The sequence below is a fragment of the Budorcas taxicolor genome, chromosome Y (genome assembly GCF_023091745.1).
Source record: "Budorcas taxicolor isolate Tak-1 chromosome Y, Takin1.1, whole genome shotgun sequence".
In the NCBI taxonomy this organism is placed as follows: Eukaryota; Metazoa; Chordata; class Mammalia; order Artiodactyla; family Bovidae; genus Budorcas; species Budorcas taxicolor.
The window spans coordinates 1,140,584-1,160,497 of NC_068936.1; the positions used below are offsets into that span (position 1 = coordinate 1,140,584).

Here is a 19,914-nt window from a genome sequence, read left to right on the forward strand (position 1 = left end):
AAAGATTTAGGGATATTAATATGAGTGTTCTTTTGAGGTTACTGGCTTGAGAACTAAAAGATGAGTCTGACTAGGAAGACTTTTGTTTTCAGTAGTCTACTTCAAACTCTGTAAGCTTACTCAAAATGTTAATATTAAGAAAAATAACCAGAATTACTCAAGAAAATATCCAGTGAAAGAGCTGCCCTATAAAAAAATTGATAAAAGGAGTCATTCAGACTGAAAGAAAAAGACAGTAATCTGAGTCATATCAAGAAATAAAGCAAACTGATATAATTAACCTACCAGGTACACTTAAGAGTAAGTACTACTGTTATTTTTGATTTACAAGTAATCTTCTGGTTTCTACATAAAGTACCAACAAAAAAAGAATACATGTTTGTTAGTGGGTGTGTGCATGTATGCTGGGTGCATGTTAAGCCATCTCCATTGTGGCAAGTGTTTGCAACCCCATGGACTGTATGTAGCTCACCAGGCTCCCCTGCTCAGGGGATTCTCCAGGCAAGAATACTGGAGTGGGTTGCCATGACCTCCTCCAGGGGATCTTCCTAAAGCAGGGAGGAAACCCACATCTCTTTCGTCTCCTGCATTAGCAGGCAGGTTCTTGAGCAATAGTGCAAGCTGGGAAGCCCCCTCTAAAAGAAATCAGTTCAGTTCAGTTCAGTTGCTCAGTCGTGTCCCATTCTTTGCAACCCCATGAACCGCAGCACAGCAGGTGTCCCTGTCCATCACCAACTCCTGGAGTAAAGAAATCAGGTCTCCTTTAATGTTTTGTTTGTTTTGTTTTTTCTCCGTGCTGAGTCTTCACAGGTATGGAGTCTAAATACGTAATTTGTGACAGTAACAACAATGAGTGAGAGTAGAGAATAAATCAATAGAGAAGAAAAATATTTGCTATTGAAGCCATGGTTTTGTTACTTTAACTAGACTGCTAAAAATTCAGAATGTTAAATAAAGCCTAAGGAAACGAGGAATATAAGAACTCGAAGACGAGTATCCTCAACACCCAGATCTGTTTTGGTTCACAATCTGTTAAGATCCAGGCTGAGTTGTGGACAAGCCAGCTAAGCTCCAACTATATTTACAGCTGTTTTCCACCACTCCCATCTGCCTCCTGCTTGAAGAACTCAACACACGTAACACATTTGAATCATCCTGAAACCCCATTGCACCCACAAGCCATCTGTCTGTGGAAACTTGTCTTCCATGAAACTTCTCGTGCCAAAAAGGTTAGGAAATACTGCTCTATATAATATGAGAAAACAAACAACAAAAGGATAGAGGTAAGCTGTCCATTATCAGAGTAATTACCTTAAATATATTAATTGCGCAATCAATGTCAGTTGGCACAATGTAGAATAGCCAATTCCAGTACACTGTTCACAAAAGACACAGGCTAGACAGACACAGACCCTGATGCTGGGAGATCCTGAATGCAGGAGAAGGGAACCAGAGGATGAAATGGTTAGATGGTTGGCATCCCTGATTCAACGGATCCAAGTTTGAGCAAGCTCCAAGAAATGGTAAGGGACAGGGAATTCTGGTGTGCTAAGCCTATGAGGTCACAAAGAGTCAGACACAGACAGCGACTGCTGTCAATAACAGCTGAAGAGTATTCTTCCTGCAAGAATATTCAGAATTATATGCACTGGTATCTGACTGCAAGATGAACTGGTCTTTTAGGACACAAGAAAGGAACTTTACAATGTACACGTTCATGTCTTTTTATTCTACAGTAAAACTAATCAAAAAGGAAAGGTATTGTAGAAATGTAAAAAATTCAAAAATTTTTGTTTCTTAAACTCTAAGAGGCTACTTAGAATCATCCAGTAATGTGACCTCTTAGTCCATGCAGTTTTCATTAAATGTTTTATATTTCTTAAATTTTGATCTCCATGACCAATACTGGGATAGTAACTCATCTTGTCAAGTGTTAACTTTTTGAATAAAACTAGGGTAACTTATTATTTTGAAAGGAAATTATTTCATCTGTACACTAAAACTTCTTTTGGTATAACTTTATGCAATGATTGTCATTTATTTTGCTAAAATACTTTTTAAACAGTATATATATTATCCTACTTTTGCACACTTTTGCACTTCTCCCTCTTAACATCCATATGAAAAAAATTTAATAATTTTTCCAATTTTTTGGCAGCACTACATCGCTGTAGTATTTTACTCGCCCATGCATCAAAACTGTGACCTCAAAACTGCAGCCGAAGTAGACCACTGGACAACAAAGAAATTTAATTTTTTGAAGAATCAAGGTTTTGTTTCATTAGCCGATAATTAAAGAATTATCAAGCTCATTAATGGTAGCACATAAAAAGAAAAATATAATAGGACTATGTGAAAGAGGAATAATGAGATCTTCTTACTTATAAGAGACAATGTAATCAAAACCAAAAGAGGTAATACCAAATATTCTGCTAACATCTTTAAAATGATAAAAAAGGCATTGATGTGAATCTTAGGTAGGCAAGAAAAAAAAAAAACAGTATTATAATTATTAGGAGGTATGACTGTATATAACCTTAACAGTCAATTTTACAAATAACAAAAAAATTTGTTAGCAAGACTAATAACCATCAACAGGAAATAAATTTCACAAAATTGAGAAGGGTGTCCAATACTGTATATATCTTGGCTTTCTTTTAATCTTTGAAGTTTCAAGCTATATATCATATCAAAAGTGAAACTGGTTATGTCTCTTAAATATCTTGTAATTTACACAACTGCCTGTTTCCCTTCAACCCCCTTCCCCCACTTAAAGTCTTAATAAACTACTGAACAATCTAAGTGTTTTATCCTGTCCTTTACTCATTTGAAGATTTTTCTGTTGCTCCCTCTTCTTAAACCAGTTCATAGAAATAAACAGCTGACTTCAGTTTCCTTAACCACAAATGGTGTTTCTGTAACTTTACTACTAACTTTTACATTTTTTAAAACTTCCTTCTCTTAACATAGATGTTAAAATAAAACCATGGGTTCTAAAATCTGCACAACTATAAGGCCTTACAGCTGATTTTTCTTTCTTACAATACACGTGGCTGATGTGAGCTTCAACTAGCGTGAAATACGCAGAGTATAGCTAGCTAATCTGAATAAATACATTGCCAATTATGTGACTAGATAAAGAACGAGACTGTATGCTGTGTCCCACTCCCAACTACTGTAGTAGAGATTATAGTTGATTTAGACAATTTATCTTTTGCGCCACTTTTTTTTCTCTTCCCGAGCTTTAATTTTCTGGTGATACAGTTTTAAATGTACCAAAACAAACTGAATTTTTGAAATTTTTCATCAATTCCAACAGAAGTAGTACTCAGGTTTTTTCTATCTTCTTATGATCTCACTGTGTGCCTAAAGAGAAATCTGTGATCATAGGAAGTACAAGAAGGGTAAGTCCAACCACAAGAGTAGTTACTGACAGACTCAGTCCAGCGTGTAACATTATAAGTTTAGAGACGCAAACTGTATTAATTTCTATTTAAACATGCTACTTCCATCATCTTCATGTAAATAAACATTTGTTAAGATGTCTAACGATTTCTTTTGAGTTTTCACGTGAGAACAGACATATACTCAAATAAACTACAGCATAGTCTATACATTGCTTCATCTTCCTCTATTCACTTAAGAGTATGTATGATATTTTCCCAAAGGATACACAGAAATATTCTTCATTCCATTAATATACAAATGGATTATACTAGTTAGTACAAAATGTACCATATTTTATTCAACTTCTTTCTAGGTGCTAGACACCTGAGTTATTTTGTTATCTCTCAGTAAAGTACTTGATCTCATTGACTGGTTTTATTTTCTGCATAATATACATTACATTGCATGTTTATTGTCACCTTTCCCATAAGAAAATAAGTTTCTGTTTTTATAGGTGGCCTAGAACTGACATATCAAAAGTGACAAATTAGATAAATTAATGAATACACAGTTAAGAACAAAAAACAAGAATTTAAAAAATTTACCCCTTTAAAAAATACTAATATATCCCAAAATTTAACCATAAATTTAAAGGAAGGTACTCCAGCTTCCTCATGGAGGGCTACTTATTCAACAAAGGGAGAGAGAAATACAACAAAGAAGAGTATAACAAAGTACCCATCTTTCCCTTTAGTGCATGGGGAAGCACACAACATTACTACTGTCATGGAAACAAGTTATCTCATCAAATACATCCCAAGTACGTGGGTAAATCACAAAAATTACTACAATATTGATAAAGGGTGAAATGAGATTCCCAGGTAGCTCAGTGGTGAAGAATCCACCTGTGAATGTAGGAGATGAGGGTTCAATCCATGGGCGGGGAAGATTCCCTGTAGAAGAAAACGGCAACCCACTCCAGCCTTCTTGCCTGGGAAATAATCCCACGGCCAGAGGAGCCTGGTGGACTACAGTTCAGGGTATCTTAAAGAGCAGCACACAACTTAGTGACTAAACAACAACAAAATCAAACAAGGCCTTGTAACACAAGAAGCCATTTATAGATCATACTGTTCTGTGCTGTGCACAGTCATGTCCAACTCTTTTCAATCCCTTGGACTTTAACCTCCAGACGCCTCTGTCCATAGTGATTCCTCAGGAATAGGTAGCTGTGCCCCGCTCCAGAAGATCTTCCAAACCCAGAAACTGAACCCACGTCTTCTGCATTTCATGTGGATTCTTCACCGTCTGAGCCACCACGGAAGCCTGGATACTGGAGTAGGTAGCCTAGCCTCTCTCCAGGGGATCTTCCAAACCCAGGAATAGAACGGCTCTCCTGCATTGCAGGCACATTCTTTTAACAGCTGATCTACTAGGGAAGCCTGTAGATCACACCACTGCCTCATTTATGATGATCTGTTCTCAATCTAAGAATGTGCCAGCGATAAGACGCTGTAGTAAGCTCAGAAGTTAAAATGATCTCAGCAAATTTTCATACATGTAATCTGGCATTCAGTAAATAATTCAAAACAAATTGGAAATAAGTAAAGATAACGGAGAGAAAAATTAAGCAAAAACAAAAACAACATAAATTTCAGGTATCAGAAGTAGCAAACACTGACTTTGACATAATGAGTATTTAATATGTTCAAGAAAATAAATGATGGATAACTTCAGCCCAAATGATGGATAACTTCAGCCTACAATCAGTAACCATGTGAAAATCCATCAGAAATTTTAAGGAAAAAAGGGAATAATAAAAATTAAGAACTTAATGGTGATTTAACGACAGATCTGATACAGAAAATGAGAAGATTAATGATCTGAAAAATAAATCAGAAGAAAATATAGATAAAGGGAGAGGACAAAAAGGTAGAAAATACAGAGAACAACAGAAAAGGCAATGAAATTCATACAATGTAAACACGAGGTGCTTAAAGAATGAAAGACAACTGAATAAAAGTAGTTTTAGAAGAAGTGATCTCTAAGTATAACATAAAAGGACTACAAAGTACAGATTCAAGAAATACAAAAATTCACAAAAATGATAATTTTCACCTACGTGAAAATGATAAAGCATTAGATGATCATGGTACCAGAATTGCAGGAAACAAAGAAAAATTTTAAGTAATCAGCAAAAAAAAAAAAAGAAAAGAAAGAAAGAAAAAAAAACAACAACTAAAAACCAAGGTAAAAGTGCACATAACCTTTTAAGAATCAACAATGTAATCACAAGACCTGAAGAAAAACTAAAGGCTGACAACAATGGAACATAAATTTCAAAGTAGGAAAGAAAATAAATTCTATACTCATTGAAAACATTCATCAAAAGATAAAAAAGATCCATCATTGAAAATCAGGCACACAAACATACAAAATCCCATCTTGTAATATTATTCATACTTCTTTAAGAACTGGTTTAATGAACTTTCTAAATTAAAATATTAAAATTAATATAGGAAAATCTGAAGTCTTCATAACTTATCACAGTATGCCCAAAAACAAAAGACATATTTCTAATTAAAACATGGATCATTAACCAAGACTGATGATATGATGGTCTAAAAGCAAACTAAAAAAATTCCAACTGAAATAAATAATAAAGGTGTAAACAACAAACTTAAGATGGAGATCAATATAGAAAGTATAATTTGAAAACCCACTACTGTCTACATTAGTCAACATATTATATAACTATAGGTCAAAGAAATCAACAAATCACAAATGAAATTAGAAAATATTCTGAAATAACAAGTGAATAACACTGTAAACTTTTAGAAAAACAAAAAAATAATTCACATGGTTTTTCAAACTAGAAATCAATCACATATGTATGTTAAAAATTAATAAAAGACAACACTGACTAAATTAAATCCAAAGTAAGGAATAAGAAAAGAACAGTAATTAACAAAACATAAAGTAATCATATACTAAATGCATATAAAAGTTATTACATTTGAAAGACGTTGCCAAGACTGATTAGTAAAAAACAGCAGGTGTTCACCACAGATCTTGACAGCTTGTAAGGAAATATTATGGGCCAATTAAAGCCAATAGTCTTCAGATGAAACAGAAAAAATTTTCTTGCCCAAAATACAGCTGAATCAAAATAAAAATCTAGAACTCTTCCCAAAAGTAATCACAAATACTTTTCAAAAGTATCCATAACCAAAGCTTTTAATCATGAAAAATCCAGTCCCAAGTGACTTAGCCATTAAAATTTTCCAAATATTAAGAAACATAATAATGCTCTTTAACACAAACTCTTCAGAGAATAAAAAAATATGCTAAAATTTCCAAAGAACAGTGATTAATTAACCTTCAATTTAATTAATTCTGACTAATTAATCTTTAAGAAAAGACTCAAATGGGAAGTTTAATAAGTTCAGTGATTGCTGGGGCTTAAAACTTCCCCCTTCACCAAAAAATGCAATGCAACTAAGGTAAATTTAACATCTAGAAGTGTCAAACAGTCATAATACTATGGTTTTATGGAAGACACCAAAATGCACAATGCTCAAGATACCTTATATAAAATAGTCTAGTAGAGTTGGCCATGAGTATACTCAGGTCCTGTGGAAAGAAACCTGCAGATTTGTTGGGTCAACCATAGACTGAATATAACTAAAATCACTTCCCCTACTTCAAAGAGTTAAGGGGAAAAAAAAGGAATAATAATAATAATAATAAAAGCTATAAAGTAAACAAACACTTAGATTGGCAGATTTATCAGAAACAGATAATAGAAGGCTGTCTTTCCTTAATATATATATTATAAAATAGAAGTTACAGATTAGAAGGTTATCTAACCTTTAGGGTTTATCAATTCTAATTCAGAAAATATGGAAACTTAGAGTATGCTTTTAAGGGGTAAGGTAATATGTATAGGGTACAGAAATCCGATGTCAGTTTTTTAAAGATCCCCATAATGGCTACTATAAGCAGGGTCTGGGAACATGACACTTAAAATAATCTCAAACTATCTTACTATGTTCATTTATAATATGCATAAAAAAAGATGTAAGCAGCTTTCCTTGTTTGGTATAAATTTGCACAGTACATACTCAACCCATTATTTTACATTTGCACTAGAAACAAAAGATCAGACCTCACAAATGTTCACAATATATCAAGTGTTTTCCCTCCTAGAAAAGCTGTTAACTTTACACTGAAACTCACATCTGAAATCAAATCTAAAATGTTTTACTATATATACTATGTAGTAGTAGTGTGCTAGCAACTTTCTGCTTTCAGATCACAGACTATAAATTTATATGATAGTATAGTTATTAACTGAGCAACCTAACAAAATATGTCACATACAAAATATTATAAAGTTAAAGTGAAACAATTTTTAAAGCCTATAGAGAAGAAATGATACTAACATTAAGGGTGACTATACTTTGTATTGGAGAAGGCAATGGCACCCCACTCCATTACTCTTGCCTGGAAAATCCCATGGATGGAGGAGCCTGGTGGGCTGCTGTCTATGGGGTCGTACAGAGTTGGACACAACTGAGGCGACACAGCAGAGGCATACTTTGTGTTGGGCTTCCCCAGTGGCTCAGTGGTAAAGAATCTGCCTGCAATGAATAGAGCTGGGATTGACCCTTGGATGGAGAAAATCCCCTGGAGAAGGAAATGGCCATGCATTCCAAAATTCTGCCTGGAGACAGAGGAGCCTGGCAGGTGACAGTTCATGGAGTCACAAACAGTTGGACACAACTGAGTAACTAAAACTTTCATTTTTTCCATACTTTGTGTTACAAAGTACAATGTTTCAAAGACACTTCAGTATTACAGAAAACCAGAAGCAATTATTCTAAGACAAAAACTTATTTCAAATATTAAAAAATATTCTAGAAAAATATACATATTAACATCAGGATAGTAGAACACTTCTTAAGTCATTTCAAATTATGCAGATGACTGAAGTTTAGAGGCAAATCACATTAAATGACAGTTTGCAGTGAAAGCAAAAGAGTGTTCTGGAAATTTTTAAAATCACAGTGAGTTGAAAGTTGTTACAAAACCTAGAAACATATTGAATACAACCTTTAATTTCTTCATGCTTCTTGTTTGGTTTTATCACTAAGCAAAATTTCAAACACATTTAATGAGAATATGAATATATTTAAAATATTAAATATATTCAGGAGCATATACCCCAAACTGAATTAAATTAACTGCTATTTATTTCATTTAAAGAAGAAAGTGTAAAACACAAAATTGTTTTATATAACTCATGTCACTTAAAGCATAGATGAGGATTTTATTTTTGTTTTTGATAAATTAAAACACTTACCTGGGTTTCATACAAGTGGGCAATATGAAACTGAACTACAAAGGATCATGGAAAAGGATTAATTACAATGCAACTGAATTTACAATAATGAATGAAAACAGATTATTATAAAATTTGAAGTATTAAAAATGTTAAAAAAATAGATTGCAACTTAGAAGAGTAACTTTTCTTTTTAATGTACAAAAAATCATGAGCGTGCTAAGAAAATATAATTATCATTAAATAAAAAATTAATTTATTTTTAATTCTATGAAAATATCAAAATATACAAAGACCATCAATAGTTAATTAGTATACTAAAATTAAATCAGCAATAGTAAGTAGATATAACTTTTGCAAAAAAAAACCCTTTAAAATATACATATCCTAAAACATATTAAAAAATGTTCACCTTAAAACATAGTAAAGTTATTTAATAGACACTTTTTTAACATACTCGTTTTCTTCCTTTATAGTTTTCTTCCCTATATTTAAACCTTTTTTTTTAAGATTAGCACAGTATTAGCAGAGAAAAACATACAATAAATTCCTTTTTTTTGTATCTTCAGATTTAGGTTGAGTTTTTATTTAAAGAAGGAAAAAAAGGCCTTATCACCTAAAACGCAAAATTATACAGTATGTATGTCTGAAAAAATTTTATGATGGAATACATCTGCTTTTTTTTGTTTTAAGCTCTTTCTGATGCTCTGTTTGCAATTACCAGAACATAATGGATTCAATGAAAATCAAAAGTATCAACAAAACAAAATTAGAATTACAGCTAAATTCCAATAATTTGAATATTAAAAGGTTTGTCAATAACAAAATCTTTCTTGTTATGCTATAAGTAGAAGAAACTTTCATAATTTTAGAGAACATAAATATGGATTACTTTCAAGAAAAAGCTTACAGCAATCATGAAATTCTCATTAAGTAACAAAATGTTTCTTTTGTTCTTCCCTCTCTTCTCACCCCAACTTTCCTATCACTTTCTCTCAGTAAACAGCAGGGAGATTATATTCCCTTTAGGAAGCATTAAAAAAAAAAACAAAAACACACCAATTCTTAAGTTCAGCACTTAAAAATTCTGATTCAGTGAGACTCGGGTATGAAGGCCTGGAAAACTATCTCTTTAATAAATTCCCTTGCTTTCAAAAAACTTCTCGATATCCAGATTATTCAATACTACATTCAATAAAAATAATTTCCTACAGAGAACTGAAAAATTATCTTAAAATATTCTAATTAACTCTAAAATCAAATAACTTATGGATACAAAGTTGCTGATCTATGTTTGTGGTTACATGTTATTATAAGCTAACAAAACATCCATAGGAGAGAATGAAAATATGTTTAGAGAAAAAATACTATCACAATAACTAAACAACCAAATACAATTTATAAAATTTTAGAAGCTTCACATACAAAAATAATCTCTTTATATAACAGGTTAAGTAATTTTCTTTGTCCTCATTGTCATTTTCCAACATAAGGTCAAATTCAGTTAATAAAAATTTCATCCCACTCCATTATTTAAGGGAATGTAAATTAGGTAAAAATAAGGAGAAAGGTAACCTATATGCCATTTTCCTCATCTTTGTATCTATCTAATAAGATAACAAAAAAGAAAAGATCATCCAACTGGCACAGTAAACCCTTATGAACAGCCTACCAATTGAGTCTCAGGTCCTATGTATCTGGCCTCGTAATCCCATGAGGTGCTCGTGTCATATCTCATAAAGGGGAAAATCTCTCACTTCATTCTTAAACATACTTTGGAAAACGAGTATAAATACTTAACCAGGAAAATACATGACATGAAAATTTTCTAATACATATACTAAAACAATGATAACACTGCCAAAAGTCTTAAAATTTAAACTTTATTACAAGAATTATTTTCAGGATGTTAAGAATAAATACTATCCTGAAGGATAATAATCTAATGAAAGTTTTATATCACCTAATTGTTCTCAAAAATATTGACTGGAACATGCATCTTTCCAGTTTGAAAACAAAATGAATTAATGTTAAAAAAATTATAAATCTGTACTTTATTCATAAACAAAAACACAATTGCCAGTTTGTTTTTTCTTTAAAACTTTTCTTTCTTTGAATGCTTTGATCATCCTAATTTCATAAGCACAGGCTAAGAGAGTCAAAGAATAATAATGGCCTGTGGAATACATAAAGTCTCAAAGAAATTAAAAGAAAAAAGAAATAATTTACAGGTTAAAAACAGACATGACAAGATAATAATGCTTTATTATACTGAGCATTTAAATAATATCAGTCATTACAGTGAGCACGAAGTAAATACTCATTATATGTTACTGTTCTGTATTTTTATTCTCTGAGTATGAAAACAGAACAGTGACTATTTTAATACTCACAGAACATTTTTGTACTTATCAAAAATTATGCTGATCAACTATGTTAAATTGTCTGAATCAGGTTTGTGCTCTCCCATTCTTGTCTTCAATAACCAAAACAAACAAAGGATATTTGAAAAGGTATTCAAATTCATAATATGAAATGTCTCATGGATATGCTATTCCTCAAAAAGACAAAAAAACTAACATACTTACTTTCAACACTGGATAAAGTACAGGGATTAGAGTCAATCAAAGCTAACTGAAAATGCTGTAAGAAAAAGTACAGATATTAGTGAACTAAATTTAGAAATGCATAAAGTCAACATTTATATTTAGACTTTATCATTGTGACATGTGGCATGAAATCATGTTATTTATATAACTGAACTATAATAGCTAACAAAAAACAACTATTCCTCACAATCTATTGTGGAAATGAAGTGTTTTCAAGTTGTTTCTATGGGAAGCTTTTCTGGGGGAAAAACTGTCTTTACCAATGTATCTTATATCTATGTTTATTATAAAAAAGAAAGAAATTTCAGTATAGAGGAATGATAAAAAGTCAGTTACAGAAATATTTAAGTGAGATTTGTTTCAGGTCAGTGTATTAAAGAACCATGAAATCCACTGGTATCTTTTAAAACATCAATGGTTACCTTAAAATGAACTGTGGACTTTTGAAATGAAAAAATACTATCAGAAATCTCTTAAAGTATAAGTCATATAGGTTTTTATTTATTCTTCACTATCACTGTATTTTAAGACATTAGAAAGCTATAATCCACACTGAAATTAATCTGGAAAATATAGTTGTCCGTTATAAAGGTACGTAAATAGTGTAAAGCATATAGGATCATTCATGAAACATTAAAATACTCTACTTCTTAACTGAATAAGGCTATGTACAGTGCAAATAAATATATATCTAGAGAATCATGTTAGATGTATACTAATATGTGTAAAGCAGAACAGGTACATAAAAGAAACATTACTTACAAATTAATTACTAACTAGTATTAATTAATATAATAGTAAATGTAAAACATTTTAATACTTTAATACTTTATATGTCAAATATATATATACAACTCACATGTATCTGTCTACAGAGTTTTTACTTAAAACATAAATAACATTAAAACATGAAAATACTAGCTGTGATTAAAACACTGAGTAACTAATATCTGTATTAATTATCAATATAAATGTCAGGGTTATACTAACTACTTAAGATACCACAGGCAACTGAATTTTTTAAGTTAAATGAGAAAGAAGAGACTCCTACCAACCATTCTATAAATTATTCTCAGAAATACACAATTTTCAGAGCCTTCATTAATTTTTCAATTATCAACTGTAATAAGATTAAATAACCAAAGAATAAATTATTTTAAAAGTCAACATAAAATGCCTTTCCTTTATATAATTTGTAAATCTAAAATTGTGATAGCCATACTAAAATTTTAAACACCAAGATGGACATGTAATCTAAAAAATATCTTGTTTGTGAAAAGCATTCTTCATCAGGAAGTTTTAGGACCACATTTCTTCAGAGTATCAAGGTGGAATCATCCAAAGGACACAGCTAAGCTTCTTCAGCAAGCTATAATTAACAACCAAATTGTCTGTTACCTGATACTGTGTCAAAAGATTGGTTATAAAAAGAATCATTTGGAAGAACACTGTAGGTGGTACAAGCAGCCTGTTATGCTCATACACCTTTAATAGCACAACTTTTTCAACATGGTAGTTCTGAAATAGTTACATGGAAAAGAATGAAGGCAGACTGATATCTTACAAGTAAACATGAAGTACTAAAACTATAAAGCTCTGAGAAGTGTGAAAATGGTGCTGGTGGATCCCAAAGGCACAGGCAACAATAAAAACAGACTGCTGCTAAGTCGCTTCAGTCGTGTCCGACTCTGTGCGACCCCATAGATGGCAGCCCACCACACTCCCCCGTCCCTGGGATTCTCCAGGAAAGAACACTGCAGTGGGCTGCCATTTCCTTCTCTAACGCATGAAAGTGAAAACTGAAAGTGAAGTCACTCAGTCATGTCCAACTCTTTGCGACCTCATGGACTGCAGCCCACCAGGCTCCTCCATCCATGGGATTTTCCAGGCAAGAGTACTGGAGTGGGGTGCCATTGCCTTCTCCGAAAAACAGACTAAGATTCTTAAAAATTAAAAACTTTTGTATATCAAAGAAAACTATTACCGGGAGAAAACATCTGAAATCATAGCTTTTATAATGGATTAATACCCAGATTACAGAAAGATACCAACTCAACAAGAAAAATCAAAGAATGCAATTCAAACCTGGGCAAAGGACTTTGGTGTACACTTCTTAAAAGAAGGCAAATGGTCAATTTGCAGAAGGCAACGTCCAAATTAAAAAAAAATAAAGATAAGATCAATTCATTTCCATTAGGATGGTTATTATCTTTATAAATAATGGAAAAGAGGCTTCAGCAAGATGTAGAGAGATTCTATGACCCCAGTGCACTGCTGATGAGAATGTAAAATGTGCACTCAGTGTGAAAACTATAAAAATCCTCACAAAGTTAAATATACAATTCAGAAATCAGACTCCTAATTACATTTTTAAAAGAACTGAAAAAAGAGAGTCAAACAAACACTTTTACGTCAACAGTCACAGTAACATTATTCACAATTTTCCAAAAAATGGAAAAACCAAAAAGTTCATCAACAGATGAACGGATGAAAGCCCTGTAACACACATGAAATAGAACATTATTTGCCATAAAAAAGAAATTCTATACATTCAAGAACACAAATGAACCCTAGCAACATTAAGCTTACCTAAAAGAACTAGACATAATACTGTCTGATTCCACTTACATCAGGTAACCAAAACTGTCAAGTTCATAGAGTTAGAAAGTAGACTATAAGAGAATCAGAAGCTGAGGGGAAAGGAAATTATTATTTAACATGTATAGAAGTTCCTATAAAGGACATTAATAATTGTGGGAAATGAATACTGATGATGGTTATACAACACTGTAAACATAATTAGTGTTGCTAAATTGTACATTTGAAATGAAGTTGATGGCTTCCTGGGTAAAGCACCTGTGTGCCAATGTAGGAGATGCAGGTTCTATCTCTGGAAAACTGCACGTGTCGTGAAGCAACTAAACTCATGCATCACAACTAAAGCCTTTGCTCTATAGCCCAAGAACTGCAGCTACTGAAGCTTGTGTGCTCTACAACCTGAGCTCTGCAAGACAAGCTGCCACAGTGAAAATCTCATGCAACAACACAGAGGCCACTGCTCAATGCAACTAGAGAAAAGCCTATGTAGCAACAAAGACCCAGCACAGCCAGAAGTACATTAATAAAACAATATAGTTCAATGTATTTTTAAACACATAAAATATTTAAGCACAATAAAATAATTTAAAAACAATACTGCAGAAAATTTAGGCCAGCATTAGACCATTTTTAAAACTTATATAAAACATATGCTGAAATGTATTAATTTATTAAGATGCATGTGGCCCTTATACAGTAAATGCATTATTTCTTCTATGCTCAGTTGCTCAATTGTGTCTGACTCTTTGAGACCCCATGGACTACAGCCTGCCAAGCTCATCAGTCTGTGGGACTCTCCAGGCAGGAACACTGGAGTGGTCTTTCATTTCCTTCTCCATATTTCTTCTATAAACATAGTCAAAAGTGTACAAAACAATGCAGAGGATACAACACTGCCAAAAAAAAAAAAAAAGAAAGAAAGTTTTGACCTTAATCAATGCCCAACCTTGGTTGTGGTAAGATATAGTTATGTCAGATACAATCTCTCAGTAAAATCATTTGATGGGTATATGTCAGCTCTCTGTACCATTTTTCAAATTCAAATATTTTTACGGTAGATGCTTTACAATGTTTAGTTTTACGAGTGTAGCAAAGTGACTCAGTTATACCTATACACACATCCATTCTTTTTTAGATTTCTTTTTACATATGTCATTACAAAGTACTGAGCACAGTTTCCTTGTTAACTATCCTTGTTAATTACCTATTTTATATATCAGTTCAGTTCAGTCATTCAGTTGTGTCCAGCTCTTTGCAACCCGATGGACTCCAGCATGCCAGGCCTACCTGTCCATCACCAACTACTGGAGTTTACTCAAACTCATCTCTATTGAGTCAGTGATGCCATCCAACTATCTCATCCTCTGTCGTTCCCTTCTCCTCCTGCCTTCAATCTTTCCCAGCATCAGGGTCTTTTCAAACAGTCAGTTCTTCGCATCCGGTGGCCAAAGTATTGCTACTTCACCTTCAACATCAGTCCTTACAACGAACACCCAGGACTGATTTCTTTTAGAATGGACTGGTTGGATCTCCTTGCTATCCAAGGGACTCTCAAGAGTCTTCTCCAACACCACAGTTCAAAAGCATCAATTCTTCGGCACTCAGCCTTCTTCACAGTCCAACTCTCACATCCATATGTGCCTACTGGAAAAACCGTAGCTTTGACTAGACGGACCTTAGTTGGCAAAATAATGTCTCTGCTTTTGAATATGCTATCTAGGTCGGTCATAACTTTCCTTCCAAGGAGTAAGCGTCTTTTAATTTCATGGTTGCAATCACCATCTGCAGTGATTCTGGAGTCCAAAAAATTAAAGTCTGACACTGTTTCCACTGTTTCCCCATCTATTTCCCATGAAGTGATGGGACCAGATGCCATGATCTTAGTTTTCTGAATGTTGAGCTTTAAGCCAACTTTTTCACTCTCCTCTTTCACTTTCATCAAGAGGCTTTTTAGCTCCTCTTCACTTTCTGCCATAAGGGTGGTGTCATCTGCATATCTGAGGTTATTGATATTTCTCCTGGCAATCTTCATTCCAGCTTGTGCTTCATGTAGCACATTTTATACACAGTAGCATGTAAATGTCAACCCCAACCTCCAAAAGTAAATTCCCATCCCTTGCCTGAAACCATAGTTTTGTCATCTACTTCTGTGACTCTACTTGTTTGTTTTTCAATTGCATGATTATTGACTATGTTCTAAAATTTTTAAGTTATAATAAAATCCAAAACAGGAAAACATTTCTTACTTAGGAATAACCAATATTTAAACTTTGAATAGTGCTTTCATTTTCATCCATTCTGCAGAACTAAATACATATCCTAACTGTGCTACCAGAGGCAAGTCAAATCTATTTTAAAATATATATTTTATTTAAAAAAATATATTTAGTAACTGCTTTCCTCTAACAGAAAGACAAGTGTAACAGTTCCACTACATACCATAGTACATTTTTAAGTCTAATTGATCTTGAAAACATACTAACAGTAATCTGAGATAACAAAGTCATCTAAAGAAGTAAATTGCCCTTAAAAGAAATACATTTCCAAGATGACAGTATTTAATTATTATTACAGTAAAACTCCAAAAAGTTACAAGATTTGTATAATTTGAAATGCCCATCTACATTTAATCTCACAATTAAATTGTATTCACAATCCTAAAGGCAAAAAAAATTTCCACAAACTTTCAAAGCAGCAGGAAAATGCATTACTATTCTAAAACAAATCTCAAACAACATAAAATGTTAAATATTTTATAACAACAGTACTGTTGCAAATCTTGACAATTCCTGATACCAAAAGCAAAAGCAACAAAAGTGAAAAATAAGCACATGGGGCTACATCAAAGCGAATGAACAATAGTAATACATATATATCCTAGTTAGCCAAAAAAGGAATAAAGTAATGCCATTTCCAACAATGTGGACAGATCTAGAGAATACTGTACTTAGTGAAATAAGCTGGAGAAAGACAAACACTGTATAGTGTCACTTATATAGTGTAATTTTAAAAATATTATAAACAAATATGGGCATTCCAGGTGGCTCAGAAGGCAAAGTGACCACCTGCAGTGTGGGAGATTTGGGTTCAACCTCTGTGTTGAGAAGATCCCTGGAGAAAGAAATGGTAACCCACTCCAGTACTCTTGCCTGGACAACTCCATGGACGGAGGAGCCTGGTAGGCTATAGTCCATGGGGTCTCAAAGAGTCAGACACGACTGAGCAACTTCACTTTCACTTTTCATAAGCAAATATATCGTAAAATGAAAGAAGACTCATTTTTATAGGAAACAAACTAGTGGTTACCAAAGGGGAGAAGGATAGGTGGACTTGAGCACATCAGAGGGATGCTTTGAAGAGATAAGCAACAAGGATATATTTACAGCCATTATCTTAACTTCTAATGAGGTATAATCTATAAAAATACTCTAACACTATGGTATACACCTAAAACTTATAAAAGCATCCTAACATTCTGTTTTCATAGAAATGACTTTTAGGAAGTTGTCAGAAGTTTAAAATAGGGCAAAATTGGCACAGGCAGGAAGAAATGCATACCCCTGAATTTTTTTGCTAAAATTGGCATCCTTTGAAGGTCTCTTACTCTTGATCTAAATGAGCTTCCCTGGTGGCTTACAAGGTAAAACAATCCACCTGCAATTCAGAAGACCCAGTGTTATATCCCGGTGTCAAAAACATCCACTGGAGACAGGAATGGCAACCCACTACAGTATAGTTGCCATAGACAGAGGAGTCCATGGCATGGCAGAGTTGGACATGAGTGAACAACTAACATAATAAAAAAAGTGCATATAAAACTAGTTCTACTATACATGAGAAAGCAAAAACACTTTCTATAAAGCAGTGAACATTATCTAACTTTACTCTGCCCAAGTAAAGGACAGTTCACATACTGCCAATTTTCTTTTGCTGTCCAATATCTTTTCACAAAGCACATAAAAGGCTGTATGATAACATGTTACGAAAAATTACACCATATTTAACTTATTTTCTCCTGTGAAACGTAAGCATTTTTGATAGGTTAATGTAAACACTTTGAGTGTATAAGTAAAAGGAGTTAAAGTATAGAAGATGTGATAGTTGTAGTTACATTTTAAATCCACTGACCCCTACAGGATACAGTTTGATAAACTATATTCTAATCTTGACAGAAAATAACTGATAAACCCAATCTCATTCTCTGAACCAACTGTGTTTAACCCTGGACTTATTCCTCAGCTACATTTATATTTGACCTGCATTTGATCTAAATTCTTTACAGTCTACTTGCAATGTTCTTGGCTGAATTTCTGTATGCCCTCAGGATCACTCCTATATAAACCCATAAACTGCCAACAAAGGCTGAGGAATTTAGTATTTTAAAACCTGAAAGAATTAAGGAGTTAAATGAGTATGAATCCAGAAAGGAATTTACTCAGCTGGTCTGCACTTGCACATACAAAAGAAAGCTCTAGCATTAAGAAACTTCTGAGACTTTGTAAAGCCTTTAGCATATCCTGCCTTACAAGTATACCTTTGAATACATAGGGCCTTGAGTGATCAAGATATTTTATTCTAACAATATTATACATTATGGAGAACTAATGGGGTCAGTTCAACGTCACTAAAACTAAGGCCAGTCAGATGGCTCTATCTATACCAAAGTTCAATATTATACACAAATATACACTCAGTCGAAAAGAGCAAAACCCTGGAAATGCTTGGTGAACTTCTCTGGCTGGCAATACTCCTGGTATGAAACTAAACATCATTTCAGGGAGAATAAAGTGCTATCTACATGACTGTAATGACTTATGACAGTGAACTTTGGCACTCTTGACTGTCTTTGTCATCTTTTCCTTTGAAATTTTTTATTTGTATTTTCACTGTAATAAATCTAAACTATAAACTGTTTTCTGAGTTCATCAAGCTCTGCCAAACCACTAACCTTGAGGTTAGTAGTAAGGAAAACCTTACATTAGTTATTTAGTTCAGTTTAGTCGCTCAGACCTGTCTGACTCTTTGCAACCCCATGAATTACAGCACGCCAGGCTTCCCTGTCCATCACCAACTCCTAGAGTTCACTCAGACTCACATCCATCGAGTTGGTGATGCCATCCAGCCATCTCATCCTCCATCATCCCCTTTTCCTCCTGCTCCCAATCCCTCCCAGCATCGGAGTCTTTTCCAATGAGTCAACTCTTCACATTAGGTGGCCAAAGTATTGGAGTTTCAGCTTTAGCATCAGTCCTTCCAAAGAACACCCAGGACTGATCTGCTTTAGAATGGACTGGTTGGATCTCCTTGCAGTCCAAGGGACTCTCATGAGCGTTCTCCAACACCACAATTCAAAAGCATCAACTCTTCAGCGCTCAGCTTTCTTCACAGTCCAACTTTCACATCCATACATGTCCACTGGAAAAACCATAGCTGTGACTAGATGAACCTTTGTTGGCAAAGTAATGTCTCTGCTTTTGAATATGCTATCTAGGTAACCTTTATTTCACATTTTCCTTGTTATTGAGTTCAGCTTTATGTCAGATGCACATATGCACACCACCTTTGTAATTAAGGTAGTCTGGAATATATCGCTATGGGGGGAAGACCAAACATTCTAGAAAATCATAAATTCTCAAAACTACATGCTTTTCTCCAGAAAGCTGAATTTTTTCAAAGAGCAATGCTGACACATAGGGAAGTCTCATTCCCATTTAAACCTTGGAAAGCATAAAACGACAGCACAAACCCAGAAATTCCAAAAAAAAAAATTAAACAGTGACAAATTCCTAATAACATAAAAAACATTTAACAATTATGTTGTTTTTTCAAATGATGTTCATATTTACCAAGCAGTCCAGAACTGTTAAAAGATAAATACATCTATTAAATACTTTTGTGATGACATATGCTATTAAAAGTAGGCAGATTTCTAATCAGACACACAAAATAATAGTCAATACTTCAATCCCAAGACAG

General features: G+C 33.5%; 1 protein-coding gene across 1 annotated transcript in view; it reads right to left on the reverse strand.

Annotated features, from left to right (window-relative positions):
- Positions 1-19,914, reverse strand: part of LOC128071014 (lysine-specific demethylase 6A-like) — a 174,441-nt gene that overhangs the window by 69,996 nt on the left and 84,531 nt on the right. The window contains exons 7-8 of the mRNA XM_052664012.1: positions 11,320-11,374; positions 8,753-8,787 (exon numbers count right to left, since the gene is read on the reverse strand). Coding sequence (XP_052519972.1) covers positions 8,753-8,787; positions 11,320-11,374 — 90 coding nt within the window. The remainder of the gene's footprint in view (positions 1-8,752; positions 8,788-11,319; positions 11,375-19,914) is intronic.